Source organism: Lepidochelys kempii, chromosome 1 (assembly GCF_965140265.1).
Source record: "Lepidochelys kempii isolate rLepKem1 chromosome 1, rLepKem1.hap2, whole genome shotgun sequence".
In the NCBI taxonomy this organism is placed as follows: domain Eukaryota; kingdom Metazoa; phylum Chordata; order Testudines; family Cheloniidae; genus Lepidochelys; species Lepidochelys kempii.
The window spans coordinates 350,481,428-350,501,897 of record NC_133256.1 but is presented as its reverse complement, the minus strand read 5'-3'; the positions used below and the strand labels follow the sequence as shown (position 1 = coordinate 350,501,897).

The following is a 20,470-nucleotide window of genomic DNA, read 5'->3' as shown; positions in this document are numbered from 1 at the left end:
CACTCAGGCTCTGGAGGCCATTTCTGACCCAGAGGCTGCGTGTGGTCACGTGCCAGCCCACCCCGGTTAACGTGCTGCCGACGGATGGCTCCCAGGTCGGGCCGCATGGAGTGAGCACCACAGAGACCCTGACTGTGCTCGGCCTGCGAGGCCAGCCGTGTGATCTCAGCCCCGCACCGAGTGCTCCTGTGGCACGGGGGGCGAATCAGCAGCATATCCAGGAGATACGGGCCATGGCCTGGAAACGCCAACATCTTTCATCTGTTGGCCCGTGGGAAGGCTGCAGCCTTCGATTCGTTCTGGGCAGGAGGAGCGTTTAGTTTCACTTGGTAAAGTCTGCGTGGGCACATCTGGGACGTGGGGGGAGCAGCAGCGGGACCCACAGCTGGGAGTCTGGGTGTGAGTCCAGTCTAGCATCCAGGCGGGGTCTGTGGGAGGAGCAATGTCCCATTGCCAAAGTCGACACTGCTTGCTTTGTCGGAGGGATCTTCAGATGCAGGCTGAGCCCTAGGCAAAAGGCTGCACTGAAGAGTGTAAATGTCTGTTCAGGAGACCGGCCCTTCAGCGAACGCTGCGGCTTCCCAGACGCGCGCTCAGCCTGGCTGGCGCCTGGCCGGCTGATTAGGGGATTTTCCCTTTGCTTTCCAGGCTCTCTCTCAGCTGGGAGCTCCGTTTTCCTCTCCCACGTTCTCCCTTCGGTAACTCAGGCTTTTAACCACGCCAGCGGCATCTGGGCCTGAGAGCGTGGCTGTGACTGGAGTGTGAGAGGTGGGAGACGGGCTGGATTCGTGGCCCAGACTAGCCCGCGAGCCCAGCGTGCGGACAGGCTAGCGCTGTGATGGAGCAGGGTAGAGAATCCACTCAGGTCCTTCAGGGCCTGGTCTGTTGCACCTGGACGACTGTGGGAGCGTCCCCAGATAACCAGGGACATGCCCCTGGCCGGGCTGTCAGCAGCTTCCAGCCTTCGGGGGTGGGGGGGGGTTACACCTCAGGGCAGCTTAGCCCGTCTCCCCAGGCCCCTCCCAGCAGGGAGGTACCAGGATGCCCCTGCCCGGAGCATGGCACCCGCACGTTTGCCCATATTCCCTAGTGCCGCAGAGGATCATCTTCTGCTTGGGTGAGGCGGGGCTTGTGCTGTAGTGGAGCTGGCTGGCCTGTCTGTCTCCTCGCTCTTTGGCTGAGACTCGAATTCAGCCCCTGCCCTGCCTGGGGGGGGATTAGAGCGGATGGCACCGGCTCAACCCTCCCCTGCCTCTGCTGGCGTTAACTCCTCTGCACCGTCCCCCCTCTTCCCGGGCAGACTGCAGGCTTGCTGGGCGGGCTCCCTGCCTGGGGGCACGCTGCGGGGGGGGGGGGGGGGGGGTTAGCTGAGGAACACTTTGCTGCCAGCTCCTTTACTTGTTTCATTTCCTTCCCCTGATGATGTCTGGTGCCAAAGGCACTTTCCGACCTAGTGGCCAAGCCAATCTCTCCGGCTTCCTGCCGTGTGATGACCTCATTCCATTGCATGTTGGACCCAGCTGGGATCTCTTCCCCTGGGTGAGAGCCGTGTCCTAGGCTGTTGGTCCTTCTCCGCCAGAACCCGCCCGTCCGGGGATGCTTGTCTAATTCTCTCCCTGCTGGAGTGAGCTGTGAGGGGAGCGTCCAGTTAGAAAGAGATTCTCTGGCCCCCCAAAGGGGCCCTCCTCCTTGAGTTCCCACTCCTCCCGCGCCCTGTAAATAGGGACTCTTTGCTGGAGGCTCCTATTATTGGTACCCAGAAAGTGTCTGCAGCCCTTCAGCCAGCCGTCCATGGCCCTCCAAACAGTTTGGCACCAGCTGGGAGCTTGGCACTGGAGCCCAGGACCGCCTGCACCCCACTGTAAGGGCAACCCAGGGTGCAGCTCCTCTTTCCCAGAACGTAGAGACCAAAGAAACTGAGTCATGACTGATCATGGGACGGCAAGTTGCCCCGTTGGTCCTGCCCGGCCCACAGAACGCACAGAGGCTCGGGCCCAGATGAACATGTCCGTGATCGGACAGAAAAACGCTGTCTCAGAGTGTTGGGTCACGTGGCACCAAGCACCTGCTTGCCAGAGGTCACCCCGCTCTCTCTCCAGGGTGGCTGAGCATCTTGTGGACACTCCCCTCCTGGGCCTGACAGCTGGCCGAACCTCCAGGCAGTCTGCAGAGGGAAGCAGGCACTCCTCCGAAGAGGTGTGATTGCAGATGCCCAGAAAGAGTCCTGACCCCCAGGTCAACGGGCTGGAATTCGGCGCGATTGCCCTGGCTGCAGAGCATTCCTACAGTGCTGAAAGGAACCACGGTGCAGATGCAGATGGCCACGCTCGGTCAGCCGCTGCATGGAATAAATGGCACGGCTCTCCTCCTTCCAGGAGTATGTCACAATCTGGGTAGACAGCACTGAGCCAAACGTGTGCGATCACTGAAGGACTCCATTCTCAGACCTGCGTTCGACAGACAGGGCGATAGACCTGCTCACCCCCAACAGGAACAACAGATGCCCCAGAGCACCAGCCCAGGGTCCCTCCAGGAAGCCTGCCTACCCTCTGTGCCTCCCCACCCCAGTAAGGAAGGCGAGGCAGAATGCAGTCGCATCCATAGCCCCTTACTGGGCCAACCAGCGTCAGCTAACAGACCCCCTGCGGCTGCGCCCGTCTGTACAGACGCTGACCTGTCGCCAGTCCCTCAGAACTGGGGCAAATCCCTCATCCAGACCCAACGATGGTACAGCGGATGGCATGGAAGCTGGCTGAGCACTGCAGCCGGAGATGGCTCTAGAGAGCCTGTCACGGAGTCACCGGGCAATGCTCTGGAACTGCTCCATACGAAGCCAGCCAGGACTCTGGGGAAGCCTCCTCTCCCCAGGTCAAAAAGCTTACACAACTTCGGCCTTCCTGGGGTTGACCTCAGGGCATTCAGCATCACTGTCCACACTGTGCGCTTCCCACAGTGAGTCCGCCCAAACGGGGTCCTGGGGAAGCCAGAGGGTCCTGTCCCCCAACTTCGCAGTCAGACGTGACTCTCAGCCAGCCAGTAAAACAGAAGGTTTATTAGACGACAGGAACATGGTCTAAAACAGCTTGTAGGTACAGAGAACAGGACCCCTCAGTCAGGTCCATCTTGGGAGTCAGGGAGGCCAGACCCCCATCTGAGCCTCTCGTCATTTCCCCAGCCAGCTCCAAACTGAAACTCTCCAGCCCCTCCTCTGGCCTTTGTCTCTTTCCGGGGCCAGGAGGCCACCTGATCTCTTTGTTCTCCAACACCTTCAGTTGGCACCTTTGCAGAGGAGGGGCCCAGGCCATCAGTGGCCAGGGGACAGGGTGTCGGCTATTCTCTGTGCAGACACCATCACACTGGCCCCCTAGGGCTCTGCCACAATCACACACCCTTATCTCACCACCTGGATACTTAAGAACTGCATAGGGGAAACTGAGGCACCCGCACAGTATTCAGAGAAAACTGTAAGAACAGTCCCACTTTGTCACAGAGCCATACAAGACATCCACACACAGGACTGAAGGCCCCCTGCGAGATCAAAGTGGCAAAGATTTTGCATCTGGGCTTGACAGCCTGGTTTCAACCATCAGGACCCCTCCCATCCCCGCCTTCCCAAGATTTCACACACCATCCTTCAACTCCAGCTATCCAGCCTCACCGTGGGGTCTGCTTTGCTGCTGACAACCTCCCACCATCCAGTGCGGTCCCATACAGTGTTCCCCGAGCCCACTGGCTCAGACTCTCTGAAAGGACTGGCCCAGGCTTGGTCCTCAATTTGTGAGCCCTGTTGTCCTTGGGCCTTGTGGAACCTCCCCTCTGAGCCCTTAGCCAAGTGCTCTCTTCACCATCCCACCATCCCGGTGGCTATTGCCTGCACCGGCCGTTAGCTGGGTCCCAGCACATGCTGCCGTCTCGGGGGTAAGGTGGGGCCGAGACCTCACCCAGGAGGTCTTTTCATTGGAACTGAGTGATTGACCTTGTAACGGGGTCAAGACTCACCACCGCAGCGCCTCCTGCTGGTCGCTCCAGTAATTAGCTCATTCCAGCCTTGGCGTGCCTCCTGCTGGCTGGTGTCTCGCTCGTTGTCTGTTTATCTGTGTTGTCTCCACCACCGGGACACGCGTTGCTCACTGGACCGCGGTGTCCTCTTCAGGACACTGCCCTCCGGCAGTGCCCATTACTCCATTCTCCCCCGTTCCGGGAGTATATCAGCAGTCCTAGTCCACACCCGCCTTCATGGCCACCTGTCACCCTGAAGTCTAGTTCCTTGCCTCAGGGACAAGGTGCAGTCCATGGGCCATGCTCTCTTGTGGCAAGGTGCAGTGCAAGGGGGGGCCCCAGCCCAGGGACCCTTGAGCGGCAGCTGCTGGCTGATTTCCTCCACTCCCCATCGCTGCCTGCCTTCCCTGGGCCACTTCCCTGTAGCCCTAGCACCCACTCGGCCCTTGTTTCGAAGCCTGCAGTCTGGCAGAGTCAGCCAGAGCTCCCACTGCCCTCTACCCTGCCCAGCACTGCTCAGTCCAGGGTGCCGCTCCTTCTCCCAGGAGCCAGCCCTCCTCCCTTGCTGGTCAGGGGGAGGCTGCCCTCTCCACACTGCTGCAGCCTTTATATAGTGCTCAGCCTGGCCCTGATTGGCTGCCCATCTGCGCAGCCTCTCTGGCCTACTTTAACCCATTTTCTCCTGGAGTGGGGCAGAGGCAGCCAGGGAGGCTGTGGAAACCTGCAGCTAATTAGGGCGAGGCTTGTTAGGAGCCAGACAGGAGACAGCCCAGATCTAAGGAGTGGCCCAGCCGAGCAGAGGGGAGTCTCTCCCTAACAAGCAGGGAGGACAACGGGCTCCCAGGGGTAACACTGAGGACAGAGCAGTGCTGGGCAGGCTCAGGGGGGTGTAGGGAGAGCTGTCAGAGTCCCCAGGTGATGCTCTGGAACTGCTCCCCAAGAAGCCAGGCAGGACTCTGGGGAAGTCTCCTCTCTGGGAGCAGCCTGTCTTCAGGACACACAGCTCACCCGGCTTCCGCCTTCCTGGGTCTGACCTCGGAGCATTCAGCCTCCTCTGCCCCTCCGTGCACTTCCCCCAGTGAGTCCGCTCAGGCGGGGTCCTGGGAAGCCAGAGGTCCTGTCCCCCAACTCCACAGTCAGACGGGACTCTCAGCCAGCCAGTAAAACAGAAGGTTTATTAGACAACAGGAACATGGTCTAAAACAGAGCTTGCAGGTGCAGAGAACAGGACCCCTCAGCTGGGTCCATTTTGGGGGGGCAGTGAGCCAGACAACCATGTCTGCCCTTCACTCCATGTCTCCAGCCAGCCCCAAACTGACTCCCCCTCCAGCCCCTCCTCCTCTGGGCTTTGTCCCTTTCCCGGGCCAGGAAGTCACCTGATTCCTTTGTTCTCCAACCCTTTAGCTCTCACCTTGCAGGGGGGAAGGGCCCAGGCCATCAGTGGCCAGGAAACAGGGTGTCGGCCATTCCCGGTGTCCAGACCCCTGCACACACCTGCTCTCTAGGGCTCTGCAATGATCATACACCCTTACTTCACCCCCTAGATACTTAAGAACTGCCTAGGGGAAACTGAGGCACCCCCACACTATTCAGAGGAAACATTAAAAACAGTCCCACTTCGTCACAGGAGCTCTGGCCTGTTACCTGCTAGGCTGCAGACCCCTGCCAGAGAGGGCCAAGAAGATGCAAGGGCTAGACTTTGGGTTGTGGTGGACCCCTGCGGTGGGTGCAAGCCACAGGACTGCCATGACCCCCAGAAGGGGGGTGAGAAAGAAGTAGTGGGCACTGCCAGCGGGCAGAGTCCTGAAGAGGACACCGCCAAGCCAGGGGAGCAACGCGGGTCCGAAACAGCAGAGTAGAGCAGACAACGGGCAAGACGCCACCCGCAGGGGGCCACGCCGGAGCTGCACTGAGCTAATTCCCGGAGCAACCTGCAGGAGGCGCCCGCGGTGGTGAGTCCGCGCCGTTACACCTCCCCAAACCAAGCTCCACGCGCCGCGGGGTTTGCAGAGCCCTTGTTAGTCACTCAGGCCAAAGCCGTTCCGGAAATCGCCCCATTTCTTTGCGGCACGGGGGGCGGCTGTGAAAAGCGCCGTCGCCCCCTCCTGGAGGCAGCCAAGTGGGTCGCTCTGTGCCGCGCTGTTCGTTACCAGCACGCAGGGGTCGCCTTCCCCGCAGCCTCAGGGCTCGCGCCGCGAGGGGCCAGGCAGCCTCGAGATCCCTGCGCGGGGCAGGGCAGGCACGCGGCACGTGCCTTTCCCGGGCCCTGCGCGCCGGCTGCGGGGATCAGGTGCCACTTTCAGGAGAGCGGCTGGGGCCTGCCGGCTGGTCACCGTCATGGGGTCCAGGTGGGCCGGCGTGACGAGAACAGTGACTGCGGTTCTCCGAGAGGTGCTGTCCCTGCAGACCCCGGCTTCCAGTCCCTCTCTGCTGGGATCGGGGATCAGGAGGGGACTGCGGGGCACTCTAGGCTGCTCTGGCTGCATGGCGGTGGTGGGGGAGGGTATGCAGGGCGCTTACGTGGCCCCAGTGGACCTCGTGCATGAAGCAAGCGTCCCCCGTGAGCGGGATCCGCATGGACAAGGGCTCACGGGCCCCCAGTGACTGGAAGGCAGGGACCCGTTCAGGGCTGGGCTGGCTGGTTGAGGTGGTGGGTGCTTAGCGGCAGGGCCCGTTCGGCTTGCTAGGGCCCCGCTGGTGGGGCCGGGGGCCCGTTGGGCCGGGTATGGCCCCGCTGGTGGGGCCGGGGGGCCCGTTCGGCTTGGTAGGGCCCCGCTGGGCCGGGTAGGGCCCCGCTGGTGGGGCCGGGGGCCAGTTGGGCCGGGTAGGGCCGCACTACTGGGGCTGGGGGGCCCGTTGGGCCCGGTAGGGCCGCACTGCTGGGGCCGGGGGGCCCCGTTCGGCTTGGTAGGGCCCCGCTGGTGGGGCCGGGTAGGGTAGGGCCCCGCTGCTGGGGCCGGGGGGCCCCGTTCGGCTTGGTAGGGCCCCGCTGGTGGGGCCGGGGGCCCCGTTCGGCTTGGTAGGGCCCCGCTGCTGGGGCCGGGGGGCCCCATTCGGCTTGGTAGGGCCCCGCTGGTGGGGCCGGGTAGGGTAGGGCCCCGCTGCTGGGGCCGGGGGGCCCCGTTCGGCTTGGTAGGGCCCCGCTGGTGGGGCCGGGGGCCCCGTTCGGCTTGGTAGGGCCCCGCTGGTGGGGCCGGGGGCCCCGTTCGGCTTGGTAGGGCCCCGCTGGTGGGGCCGGGTAGGGCCGCGCTGGTGGGGCCGGGGGGCCCGTTGGGCCGGGTAGGGCCCCGCTGGTGGTGATGGTGGGAGGGCGGCCAGCCAGGCCGTCCTCTCGGCGGTGTTGGGATCTCGGCAGCTGCAGTGCCCAGCAGTGGGGGGAAGGGATGACTCCTTGCTGGCCGGGGGGCGGGCAGGGGGTCCCATCTCACTGGAACACGTTGTAACCTTCTCTCTCTTTCCTGCCCATGCCTCCGCCCGTAGCTTTACGTTTCTGCCATGTAAGTAACCAGCTCCTTTCCTTTCCGTAGTTATTGTAGAGCAATGATTGGGGTGGGGGGCTGAGTCCGGGGGGGCCCTCTCTGGGTCTGGTGCCCAAGCTCCCACAATCCAATTCCCCTGCTAGCGGAGGGCTGTTCCTCACCGGGGGGCTGCAGGGGAAAGGGGGACGCCGTGACCCCCAGCTACAAACACTCCCATCCAGAGAAGGGGCCGAAGCGTCTGCGGGCCCCCGGGGTTGGGCCAGAGCAGGCTCTTCCCCTCTGTCACTGCCGCGCCAGGAGCAGGACGAGCCAGGGGTTTAACGCCTCTGGATGGGCCCAGGACCCCGGGGGAAATGGGGTTTCTGCCTCTGCCTGTTGGGCCACAAGCTGTGCTGGCCCTGCCATGAAATCCCACCCGGCCTGCCCCAGGAATGGGGGAGAACCCCAGCCCCCCACCCATCAGGAGCCCAATGTCCTGGGCTCCCTGCAGAGGGGCCTGTATCCCAGCCGAGGAGAGTGCACAGACCCTATTTAGGGGAGAGAGGCTGGTGGGGGGGAGCTGAGCCCTGCCTGGGGGCGGGGGTCAGTGGTTGGAGGGGGCTGCCTGGGCATTGCTGGTCTGGGCAGGAGTCGATGGCCTGTGGGGATGGCGCTCGGCTCTGCCGGGGGTCTGGGGACAGGGTTTGGGGGAGGGGAGGCTAATGGACTGAAAGGCTACTGGGGTCTGTGCACCATAGGGCTCCGGGGCTGGGATCCACGGGGCGTGTGGTGCCCGCTCTGTGGGGCAGGCATATGCCAGTGGGGGAAGGTGCAGACCCGAGGGCTCGGTGGCGGCTGGGGGTGCTGGACAGGACGGCCCTGCCCTGGGGGTGTGCTGTGAGGGACTGGGGCCACGTGGGTAGTGGGGAGGCAGATTCCTCGGGCCAGGCCTGCCCTGGAGGGGTTGGGGTTCTGAGCCGTTAGCCCCTGTGCAATGGCAGGGCCTGGACAGGGGGGCCAGGTGCGGGGCCCTGACCGGTGGCGGAGAGGCCTGGGCCGAGGGATGTCAGGGCCCTGCAGCTGCGGGTGCGGCTGTACTTGGGGGGCGCCCTGCGTGGTGGGGGGCGCCCTGCGTGGTGGGGGCAGCCTGTGCCCGCGGTCTGGGAGTGGGAGTTGGGCGCTGCTGGCGTTCGCAGTAGTTTGTATCAGGTGCGAGCTGAGGCTCCCGCGGCCCGATCTCCTTCGCACGTCCCTGGACCCAGGGGGGCCGTGCACCGGGCACGCTGACTGGCTTTCTCCTCGGCTCACTGCTGCCGGGGCTGGACGGCCCTGCCGCTGGGCGGGCGGATGCCTCGGCAGAAGCGTGGTCCAGCATGCGCATCTGTTAGAAACAAAACCACCAGCATTGCCAGCCCCACAGCGGGCAGGCGGGGCACAGAGAGCTTGCGAGGGCAAACCCCAAGAGGGCAATGGGGCCAGCGCCCCATGTTCGAGCCGACAAAGGGAAGGCCAGCTGTCCAATAGCTGAGGAGCGTGATGCTCTGAAGCCAAGCAGGCAGAGGGGAATGACGAGCCAGGACCCCTGGGTTCTTTTCCCAGCTGAGTCCCTGGGTGAGCCCCGTAACATCAGCAGTGGTTCTGTGAGGGGTGGGATCCTTTCATTCGCGCTGGGGCGGGGGGGGCCGTTCGGGGAGCTGGCTGGGCTCTGAACTCCTCTGCTGGGTGTCAGGCCGGGCCTTGCTGGCTTTTTGCACCTGGCCTCCCTGCGGGCTGGAGGGGCTGGTAATGTGGCTTAGGACGGCGCTGTTATCCCTCAAGGGAGTGGGGGGGTGGGGAGGGTCTGTCTCAGTGCTCTCTTCTCCCAGCTGCTGGTCAGAGGTTGGAATGAGGCCTGGGTCTGAGCTGTACCTAAATATCACTCCCGCCCCCCAGGCGTGTGGGGGGCCGTTCTCTGACTGCTTCCCCATCTTCTAGGACAGACTAGGCAGGACCCGAACGTGGGACGGGACGGGCGAGCAGGGCTGTGTGAGACAGGGGAGCACTCACCTGGGGGAAGGTTACTGCAGGGCTTGGGGGAAACTGGTTGGTTTTACACCATTAGGTGGTCAAAATCTTGCCCCCTCATGATGGTTAGCCAGCTGCCCACCTCTCTGTAGAGCGTGACCCTTGCGGTTCTGGTCCTGGGCCCCCCCAGTTTCAACTGGGGATGGGCGTCTCCTTCACTTTCTCCTAAGTGGCTGTGCAGGGTTGCTGTGAGCTGTCAGCCAGCTGCCCTGGCCCACCCCAGAGGTGGCTGCCTATCCATGGTGGATGAAGCGAGTCCTAGGCCAAATTATCTGCTGCTAACTCCACAGAGCCCAGCAGAGCTGCAGCAGCAGAGGGTTTGACCCGCTGCGTTGAGCTCGTGTGCGCCCGTGTCTGGAAAGCGCTTTTGGATCCTTCGTGACATGAGGCCGTTTCGCGTGAGCCTGGCGTGGGGCTGCTCGGCTCTGGGCATTGCCCATGCGAGGCGGCCAGCCCGTCACCACCACGTGCCCTGCGGGTGCCAGCCCCAGGCCAGGCCAGGCTGTGAGCGCTCCCTGCTGGGAAGCCAGGGCTCTGCAGGCTTTTGCCATCCCTCAGCGTGGGGCTCAGCCCGCCAGCATCAGCCACTTCCTCCTGGGCCAGAGAGGGGGCAGGGGGCAACCAACCAGCGAGGTCTGGTTCAGGGTCCTGGCTGTTCGTCCCAGGCGGGCGCCATGCGGGAGTGCGACAGACAGCTGGGAGGCGGAGGTGCCGCAGCAGGCCCAGCTTCGGGTCAGGGCACCAGCTGGTGTCGGCGTGGCCTGTGGAGGGGCTGGCCTGGCCCCAAAGTCCTGCCAGCAGCTGTTCCCCTCGCCCTCTCAGCCAGGCAGCTCAGCCCCTGCTCCTCCCAGCTCCGGCTCGGGCGTGATGCCAGGCCGGGGCTCCTGAACGTGGGCGAGTTCACTGAGCCCTGCCCGGGGGGCGGGCGCTGTCGGCCCCGCACTAACCCTGCCTCCCCCTCTCCCCGCCAGTTACGAGAAGCGGCTATACTGAAGACGGGCTCCGAAGCAGCAGCCAGCGCGTAGCTCCCAACGTCCCAGCCCCGGTCGCCGCCCGCCGCGTGTAGCCCAGCCCTCCGCTCCGACCGCTCCTCACAGGGATGGATTTGCACTACGGACGAGAGAGAGCATCTCGCCTGCCCGGAGCCGCCTTTGGCCAGGCCCTGGCCCTGACTGGACGGCAGCCAGATCTCCCCCGCGCCTGGTGCAAGGCCCCGGGAACCAGCCCCCCTGGGCCGGGCAGGGGAACAGAGAGCAGGTGCTGGAAAGAGCTGCGGGGGGGGGGGGGGGGGGGAGCGCTGAGCAGGGCCCCCAGCTCCCCCCCACCCCCGCTGCATCGTCCCGGGCAGCCGCGGCCTGGCTGGAGCCCGCATTCCCCCCACGCCACCTCCCATCCACGCCTCCGGCTCCGCCAGCCCCCGCGGCATGCCCCCCCACCAGTGCTAGTGCTGCCGGGGGCCGCTGGGGGGCTCCAGCACTTCCCTTTCCCCGCAGTGGGGCAGTGACGTGAGACCCAGGGATCTTGCTGGCAGCCCGGGCCTGGCTCTGGCTCTGGCCCAGTCGCCCCTGGGCTTCAAGGGATTTTATAAACTTGTACAGGAGGCTGAGCCTTGCCTATTAACCCTCCGCTGCCCCGGGGCTGTCTTACCCTGCCCCCCAAGGCTGTTTGTTAGCAGGGTCTCTCCAACCTGGACCAAACACCATGGACCAGCCACCTCCCCTCCGGTCCTGGCCAGAAGCTGCCCGGACTTCTCCGTCGTTGTCGCTCTCTATAGAGCCCATGGGACATCATCCCGCTGCACGCCTGGCAGCTGCTGCTGGGGTCCCTGCAGCCTGCCCAGCCCCAGGGTGACCTCCCTCTGGGGCAGCAGCTGCTCTGGGGTTAGGCAGGGTGACCCCCAAAGCTGGAATGGGGCCTGGCCACCCCTCTGCAAGCTGTGCTGTTGGCCTGGCTGCAGCGCCCTCGGCCGTGCAGCCCGGTACTGTGACACGCTGCAGGCTCTGGGCATCCGTTTCCTCCACTCTGTTTCTGCCAGATGAGTTTAAATCTCCTTTTTCTGTCACTGCAGCTACTGGCAAGTCCCGGCCTCTCCCCCTGCAGCACCGACCCCCCCCCCCACTCGTTAGAAGGCTTTAACTTTGCACATTTGGGGTCCAGTGTTTGTAATTGTGTATTGAAGAACAATAATAAAGTAATGCAGCATCAGAGCCTGGCAGGGGCTGGTGTGGTGGAGCACGCTGAGGTAGGCTCCAGCTCAACTCGCTATGGCAAACCACCAGCTCACTGGAGCAGGGGGTGCAATCCCCCTCCTCCCCCTGGCCCAGCCCTGAGGACTGGGCCTAGGGCATGTGGCTGCAGGACCAGTGGCAGCTGCACTGTAGAACCGCGGCAGGGCAGGGTCCTGTGGCCGGGGGGATTTCAAACTAATTTACAGAGGGAGTTAAAAAAATTATGTTGAAACTAGCCTGAAATGGGGCACAGAGCCCCCATCCAGCCTGCTCCCCCCATCCCTGCTCAGCCTGGCCATTCCCCCAGGCCCTGCAAGGGGCTTTTGCTCTGTGCAGGGACAGGGCAGGTGCAGAGAGGCAGCTGGGCTCCTGGCGGGAGGTGGAGCTGCTGAATTGTGAGCCAGCCAGCCAGCCACCAGCAGCCTGTCCCCCTACAGCCCAGGGCAGAGGTGAAACGAGGGGAGGAGAGGGCTGCACCAGCTGCCCTCCCCCCTCATCAACCCACCTGGGGGAAATGTGCCTCCCGCCTTGCCACAGCCCCATGGAGCTAGAGCAGGCAGGTGTCCATCATGCCTCCCTGGGGCAGAGAACTCAGTGGCTCCCCCTCCCCCGGCCGGGGTATCCATGGTGCAGCAGTTGTTCCCGTGCTCTGTGCCCGAGGCCTGTGGTCTGGCCTGCCTGGCAGGGCCGGCTGCAGAAGGTGCATGTCCCTGCTTGCGGCTGGATGTTGTGTGACGGCAGGAGCACCCTGCCTGCCAGGGAGGAGCAGGGCTCTGGCTGCAGGAGCAGCTGCATGTCCCCCTGCCCATGTCAGAGGAGCTCTTGGGCCAACCAGCCCCAGCTGCTAGAGTCTGGCTTGGAGCAGGGCCGTGTCCAGCTGCTTCAGGAATCCCAGCAGTACCTCCTGGTACTCCTGGGGATGCTGGTGCAGATGGGCTGCATGGCGCGAGTCCTGCCAGGCCTGGGCCTGCACCAGGATCCCTGCCTGCCTCCAGCTCTCCAGCAGCTCCTGCACCAGGGCAGGGTCGCTCAGGGGGTCGTTGCGGCAGTAGAAGACCAGGACAGGGCAGCGAAGCGGCGGCCGGAAGAACACGCCCTGTGCCGCTTTGTAGTACCGCACGGTGCAGCAGCACAAGAGGCTGAAGTAAAGCCTGGTGCCTCCTCTGATGAGGGGCCGAAAGGCTGCGGAGCCGCTCATCTGAGCCACGCCTGCACAGGGCGAGAAGGGGGTTAGCGGGCAGGGGAGCCACCAGGCCAGACGCAGACCCTCCCTGGGGGCTCCACCCTGCTGCGGCTTCCGCCCGTTCCCTCAGCCCTCGCAGTCCTGAGACTGCTGGGCCGTGACTCCCTGCCTGCTGCTCCCCATGGCCCCGGCTGTTCCTCTGTTAGCCCCGGGGCTAGTGCTGGCTGGCCACATGGGGAAAGGCCCAGCCCCAGCCAAGACCCGGCCCCACCCACACCTCTGCTCTAACCGTGGGGGCTGGGCAATGGCAGCGTCTGCCAGGACTCCCGGCTCTCACAGATGCCGCCCTCCCAGGGCTGTGTGAGCAGCTCCTCTCCTTGCCCACCCTCCTTGCCAAACCCAGCCAGTGCTTCGCCCCCCGTCTCAACGGACAGATGCTGAGAACAAACAGGCCTGCTCGCCTGTGGCACGCACGGCCAGGGCATGCTGGGAAGGCCAAAGTACAACCGGGTTCAAAAAGGAACAGGTCCAGCAATGGCTATTAGTCAAGATGGATAGGGACACATTCCTGTGCTCTGGATGTCCCTAAACCTCCGACTGCCAGCAGCTGGGCCTGGGTGACGGGATGGATCACTGATAATTGCCCTGTTCCGCTCATTCCCTCCGAGGTACCTGGCACCAGCCCCTGTCAGAGATGGACCATTGGTCTGACCCAGGGTGGCCGTTCTTATGACCCGCATCCTGCTGCAGATCCTAGTGGTCTCCCGGCTGGACAGGGCTGCAGAACAGCTGAGGCTGGAGGGGACAGTGCAAGATCTGTCCTCTGCCTTGCTCCTCTCCCCAGGGGCTAGTGCCTGGAGAGGGGGTTTGCCCCACAGGACCTGCCCAGACCCCACTCACCCAGCGCCATGTCCCCCAGGCTGCCTGTCACCAGGCTGTCGTAGACCAGGCCCCGGATCCTCTCTGCCAGCTGCTGGTGCCGCTGTGGCTCCCGGCTCATGTGCACCATCATCTGGGCGAAGGTGTAGCCGCCGATGGAGAAGGCGTGGACGAGCAGCGGGCGGGAGCGGAAGGGCTGGCTGTCCCGGAGCAGGCCTAGCACGCAGGCCGCGTAGGCCAGCCCGTGCCGGGGCCATAGGAAGTGGCTCAGATCACTCTCCACCACCAGCACGTCCAGGCCGCGTGGCAGGTAAAGCTCCAGGTACCTCGCCATGGAGCGGGGCCGGGCACCAAACCAGGGCAGCAGCACCACCAGGGGCCTGGAGGGGGCGCTGCCCCCAGGCGCAGGGCTGCTGTACAGGCGGATAGTCCTGGAAAAGGCTGTCACCGTTGCTGCCCCGCCAGGGGCAATGGAGAGCTCTGCAGGCTGCCCCGCCCGCGGTGGGGGCGGCTCTGGGCCCCCAGGCTGCACTGGGGGGCAGCCCTGGTGTCTCCAGCCGGCTCCATCTGCATCCAGGCTGCTGTGGCCACGCTGCCTCTGGCGTCCAGGCATGGGAGCCCTGCAAGACACACACGGGCAGGCTGGTGCCGCTGGAACCAGCCTGGGGCATCGCATTGGCAGCAGAGCCATGGCTCCCACACAATGCCCAGCAGCCGGGAGTACTGTCTCCCCACGGGTGTGGGGAGTTGGGGGAGGTAAACTGAGGCACGGGGAGGGGAATGTCCTACCCCAGGTCACACAGTGAGCCAGTAGCAGAGCAGGGAGTAGAACCTAGGAGTCTTGGGTCTCAGTCCCCACTGCTCTAACTACTACACTCCTCTGCTCCCAGAGCAAGAACCCAGGAGTCCTGCCTCCCAGCCCTGCCCTGGCACGACAAACCCATCCCCATTCGCCAGCTGCAGAAAGTCTTCTTTCCAGGGGGTGGATTTGCAAAAGGGCCTCAGCCCCACTGGACTAGAGCATTCGTCCCTAGCAAAGGGACAAGAGACCCTCATGTGTCTGCCCAACTGGGGCCCCGCTTCTCTGATCAGGCCTGTGGGCTCTGGCCCTGCCCTGCAAACAGCCCTCCAACAAGTCCTTGCAACTGCCAGGCAGGGCCGGATGGTCACACTGCTTTGGCCAGCAGGGCCCCCCACCAGCATGGGCATACACCTGCCTCATTTCGCTTGGGGTGTCAGACCCGGGGGTTAGGACCCAGACCCAGGATCGAAGGGGACTCGGCCCCAGCACTGCCCAGTCCTCAGTGTTAAGCATGAAGCCTGGATTTTTGCATAGCCCCTGACCGGTAGCTGGGTATAGTGCCAGGGCCCGGCTTCTGGCAGGAGGGCTGGGCTCCAAGTTCACCCATTCCCCACGCCATGGGACCACCCAGAATTCATCCCTCAAGCCGAGCTTCAGGCAAACATCCAGCCTGGACTGAAAAATGGCCAGTGATGGACAGTCCCCCATGGCCAGTGGCTCCAATGGTTCCTTCCTCTCACGGCCAAGCATTTGCACCTTGGCTCCAGGCTGAGTCTGGCTAGCGGCCGCTTCCAGCCATCAGATCCGACAGACAGGAGGCCTGGCCGGCAGCCACGGACATGGAAGACGGACAGTGACCGGCCATCACAGGGACAAAGTGGCCAACCGGGGCATTAGAGCCAAAGACCCTGCAGCGCCATGCTTTCCCTGCCACCGGGGGGCGCTAGGACCGTGGGCAGAGCCACTCACCCAATTCAAACACCTCACGGGAGGCCACGGGTGGAAGCAGGAGACCAGGCTAAAGGGACCTCAGGGCTGCCCAGCCTCAGGGAAAGGTGCCCAGTGGGTGTGCGAGTGCATGCACTACCCTGGCAACAAGCTGTGCCACAAACGGCAGCCTGCCAGGGCAGCTTGTCCAGCGTGCACGGCTCCTGCCTTTGTGTGCTCAGCCACCAGGGCCCTGCCAGCCGTTTGCTGTGATGCCCGCAGGGGGGACAATTCCCTGGGGTTCGGGCCCCAAACTCCTGCGTGCTGATCTGGGGAGGGGACCATATTTCACACCCCTCTGCTCTCTGGGTCTTTGTGCGCAGGGCAAACTGGGCTGTCCCTGCTTCTCTGGCATTTTAACCCTCAGTACTTAGCTTGAGCCTCTAGATAGGCCCCACCGCTGCCCCTGCCCTCAGCCCACGCTGGGCACCCACCTGCTGCAACCCGCGCAGGGTTCCCCCCAAGCCTGTGAGCGATGAGGTGGATGACAGCCTGCCAGCCCAGCATGCTTTTCATAGGAAATGGAGTAGTCTGGGATGGCCCAGCCCTGGCTATGTAACAGATTACACAAGGCAGGCCTGGCGCCACGCCCACTCTCAGCCCAGGGCAGGAGGGAGATGCCATGCCACGTGCGACTAGGGAAGGGGCCTCCTGCCTCCCACCTGCTGGCCACCAGTCAAACGAACAGCCTGTTCCCTTGCTCCCTGGGGAGGGCTTGATCTCCCTCATGCTGAGTCCCTCCTGATGCCTGCCCCTCTCTCCCTGGCCTCCCACACACACACCCGCAGCGCCTGGGCGCCTCAGACCCACCCGCACCAGCCCCACACATGGCCCCTTCCCTCCTGGCACTGATGCAGTGCCGTTAAATCTGAAAGAGCTCTGAAAAAGGTAAAATTATTCATTGAAATCAGTGAAGTGTTAACTCTGGAAGCTAACGATGACAATTTGTTAATATAAAAACAACAAGCTCCCCACGGACACCACCGGCTCCGAACAGCCCCCTGGACACTGGGCTTCTACTGGGGAGCCCCTTGTACTTTTGACCCAGCTTCCAGACGGAGGCCAGGCACTGCCCTGCCAGCCGCCTCCCGCCCAATCGAATCCTGCTCCGTGGGTCTTCCCACTGCACTCCCCACCAGCGTACCTGGGAGCCTCCCCTCCTGCACTATGCACCTGTCAGCTGGGCTCAGCCTTCGCCCAGAGGGAGAAGCAGGCAGGTGGAGGGTCTCACCTGGGCTGGGGAGGGGGGATATAGCCCAGGGGCTCTGTGTTCACATGGGATTGACCTGCCCTGCACTTGGAGAATGGTGCTGTCTGGGCCAGCCCTTAGCTCCTGTTCACCTCCAGCTGGGCCAGATACCCAGGCCCACCCCCCTGGAGACCGGGGTCCCTGGGCACCGCACAGACACTCCTTGCCCCAGCCCCCGCTGACTCCCACCTGGCAGCCGGAGCAGTGAGGACTCCCCGCTTATCTCTCCACCAGGGCCCGAGGGATAATCCCCCCCCATCTTGTCTGGGGGGGCTGCTGCCCCCAGTGAGGGACCCTGCTGCACCCCAGTACCAGGACAGGAGAGGGACAAGGTCTCTTCTGGGGGTACCCCATGTGCCCAGAGCTGCAGGAGCACGTGGCATTGGTAACTGGGGGGCTGGGCTGCAATCTTGTATAATCCTATGAATTAGCCAGTCACGGGCCCTGCCAGTGACCCCCTGCAGCTCCCTGGTCCCCACTAGCCGTGGAGCTGGGACCCCCTCGCCTGGAATTGCCCTGCTCAGCCCCTCCCCTTGCCTGCTCCCTCCCCCACACGCGCCCCCCACTGCTCCCCACCGGCGCCCCCCCACTTCCCCGCTGCTCCCCACCCAGTCCCTTAGCCCCTGGTGCCGGCCCGGTGCCCGCGGGCGCCGCTCACCCTGGCGGTGCCGCGTCCCAGCAAGCTCTGCCCAGCCCGGCCCTGCTCGGCTCCGCACGGGATGCAGCCCCCCGGTCGCCCCGCCTCCCTCCAGCTGGCCCAGCCAGCGCTCCCGGCCCCGCCCCCGCGGCACAGGCCCCGCCCCCTCTGGGACCGGCTACAAATCACCAGCTAGCTGGAGGGGGCGATAAGGGGGGGCATGAAGTGCCAGGGAACTGCCCCCCCACGAGGCAGTTCCGTGCCGCGGGGCAGCTCCCGTCCCCCCCGCACGGGGGCAGATCCACCCCAGCCGAGCAGAAGGGAGCGGGCAGGGGAGTCAGTGCGCCCTGGGGGGGATCGGGATCGGGATCGGGACCGGCTGCTGTCCCGAGGGGTGGGGGCAGGTCAGTGCAGCCTGCGCCTATGGCGGCGGCTCCTTGCAGCGCTGGTTACGGGGGGGGGCAGCCCCAGCCCAAGAAAGGCCCTGGCCAGGCGGAGGAGAAAGTCTGGGAGCAGGGGCCCGGGGCACCCGGCAGACTCTGGGCTGCGGCTGGTGGTGAGGAAGCCCCGCGGCTCCGTCCCTAGCGGGGCTCTTGGGGGACCCCAGAGCCTTGGCCCAGCCGCTGCCCAGCGCAGACAGCTACAGAAACCCGCACTGAGCACCAGGCCGGGGCTTGGCCCTGCAGTGCCAGGCAGGGCTGGCAGCAGGAATGGGCAGCCCGGGTGGGGGGAGCCGCTGCATACGGCTTTGCAGAAGCGGCTCAAGACAATCTGCCTCTGTAGGCAGCGGATCAGTGCACAGCCCCCCTCTGCCCCCATTACAAGCTGCAGAGACACCACTGACTTCCTGAGGAAACTGCAATCCATCGGTGACCTTCCTGATAACACCATCCTGGCCACTATGGACGTAGAAGCCCCCTACACCAACATTCCACACAAAGATGGACTACAAGCCGTCAGGAACACTATCCCCGATAATGTCACGGCTAACCTGGTGGCTGAACTTTGTGACTTTGTGCTTACCTATAACTACTTCACATTTGGGGACAATGTATACCTTCAGATCAGCGGCACTGCTATGGGTACCCGCATGGCCCCACAGGATGCCAACATTTTTATGGCTGACTTAGAACAACGCTTCCTCAGCTCTCGTCCCCTAAAGCCCCTACTCTACTTGCGCTATATTGATGACATCTTCATCATCTGGACCCATGGAAAAGAAGCCCTTGAGGAATTCCACCATGATTTCAACAATTTCCATCCCACCAACAACCTCAGCCTGGTCCAGTCCACACAAGAGATCCACTTCCTGGACACTACAGTGCTAATAAACAATGGTCACATAAACATCACCCTATACCGGAAACCTACTGACCACTATTCCTACCTACATGCCTCCAGCTTTCACCCTGACCACACCACACGATCCATCGTCTACAGCCAAGCTCTGCGATACAACCGCATTTGCTCCAACCCCTCAGACAGAGACAAACACCTACAAGATCTCTGTCAAGCTTTCTTACAACTACAATACCCACCTGCGGAAGTGAAGAAACAGATTGATAGAGCCAGAAGAGTTCCCAGAAGTCACCTACTACAGGACAGGCCTAACAAAGAAAATAACAGAACGCCACTAGCCGTCACCTTCAGCCCCCAACTAAAACCCCTCCAACGCATTATTAAGGATCTACAACCTATCCTAAAGGACAACCCAACACTCTCACAAATCTTGGGAGACAGGCCAGTCCTTGCCTACAGACAGCCCCGCAACCTGAAGCAAATACTCACCAACAACCACATACCACACAACAGAACCGCTAACCCAGGAACTTATCCTTGCAACAAAGCCCGTTGCCAATTGTGCCCACATATCTATTCAGGGGACACCATCACAGGGCCTAATAACATCAGCCACACTATCAGAGGCTCGTTCACCTGCACATCCACCAATGTGATATATGCCATCATGTGCCAGCAATGCCCCTCTGCCATGTACATTGGTCAAACTGGACAGTCTCTACGTAAAAGAATAAATGGACACAAATCAGAGGTCAAGAATTATAACATTCATAAACCAGTCGGAGAACACTTCAATCTCTCTGGTCACGCAATCACAGACATGAAGGTCGCTATCTTAAAACAAAAAAACTTCAAATCCAGACTCCAGCGAGAAACTGCTGAATTGGAATTCATTTGCAAATTGGATACTATTAATTTAGGCTTAAATAGAGACTGGGAGTGGCTAAGTCATTATGCAAGGTAGCCTGTTTCCTCTTGTTTTTTCCTACCCCCCCCCCCAGATGTTCTGGTTTAACTTGGATTTTAACTTGAAGAGTGGTCAGTTTGGATGAGCTATTACCAGCAGGAGAGTGAGTTTGTGTGTGTATGGGGGTGGGGGGGATGTGAGAAAACCTGGATTTGTGCAGGAAATAGCCCAACTTGATTGTCATGCACATTGTGTAAAGAGTTGTCACTTTGGATGGGCTATCACCAGCAGGAGAGTGAATTTGTGTGGGGGGGTGGAGGGTGAGAAAACCTGGATTTGTGCTGGAAATGGCCCACCTGATGATCACTTTAGATAAGCTATTACCAGCAGGACAGTGGGGTGGGAGGAGGTATTGGTTCATATTCTCTGTGTATATATAAAGCCTGCTGCAGTTTCCACGATATGCATCTGAGGAAGTGAGCTGTAGCTCACGAAAGCTTATGCTCTATTAAATTGGTTAGTCTCTAAGGTGCCACAAGTCCTCCTTTTCTTTTTGCAAGCTGCAGAGTGTAGCTTTAATTGAAGAGAGAGGAAATGACCATAAAACGCCTACCAGGGGCCTGACACAATAGTGTCTAGGGATGCAAAGATTTCTACAGGTTGCATCAAGTTAAAATCAAAATGCTCTAAAGCACCTCAGGGCTTTCAAGAACATCAGCTGGCTCATAGCAGCCTAGACTCATAGCCCTGGTCTACACTAGGACCTTAGGTCGAATTT

At 62.5% G+C, this 20,470-nt stretch overlaps 2 protein-coding genes across 8 annotated transcripts in view; one reads left to right on the top strand and one right to left on the bottom strand.

Moving 5' to 3' along the window:
- IMPDH1 (inosine monophosphate dehydrogenase 1) overlaps window positions 1–11,726 on the top strand; it is a 44,370-nt gene extending 32,644 nt beyond the window's left edge. For 6 of the 7 annotated variants that reach the window (XM_073329029.1, XM_073329032.1, XM_073329024.1 and 3 more), the window contains 2 exons: window positions 7,480–7,496; window positions 10,493–11,726. In XM_073329029.1, coding sequence (XP_073185130.1) covers window positions 7,480–7,496; window positions 10,493–10,587 — 112 coding nt within the window. In that variant the 3' untranslated portion in view covers window positions 10,588–11,726. The remainder of the gene's footprint in view (window positions 1–7,479; window positions 7,497–10,492) is intronic. The other variant, XM_073329030.1, reaches the window with a different exon arrangement.
- On the bottom strand, window positions 11,674–17,589 carry LOC140905539 (transmembrane protein 53-like). Its single transcript, XM_073329033.1, has 3 exons — window positions 17,508–17,589; window positions 13,833–14,431; window positions 11,674–12,958 (listed from the first exon to the last, which is right to left on the bottom strand). Exons 2-3 carry the CDS (start codon window positions 14,422–14,424, stop codon window positions 12,594–12,596), a joined length of 957 nt encoding a protein of 318 aa, XP_073185134.1. The 5' UTR covers window positions 14,425–14,431; window positions 17,508–17,589; the 3' UTR covers window positions 11,674–12,593.
- Between the last annotated feature and the right edge of the window lie 2,881 nt (window positions 17,590–20,470).

Bases quoted from the DNA above. Each gene is read 5' to 3' on its own strand.
- LOC140905539 (XM_073329033.1), bottom strand. From the start codon at position 14,424: ATGCCTGGACGCCAGAGGCAGCGTGGCCACAGCAGCCTGGATGCAGAT. The intron at 12,959-13,832 runs GTGAGTGGGGTC...CGCCCTGTGCAG, and splicing joins CCTGGGGGACATGGCGCTGG to GCGTGGCTCAGATGAGCGGC.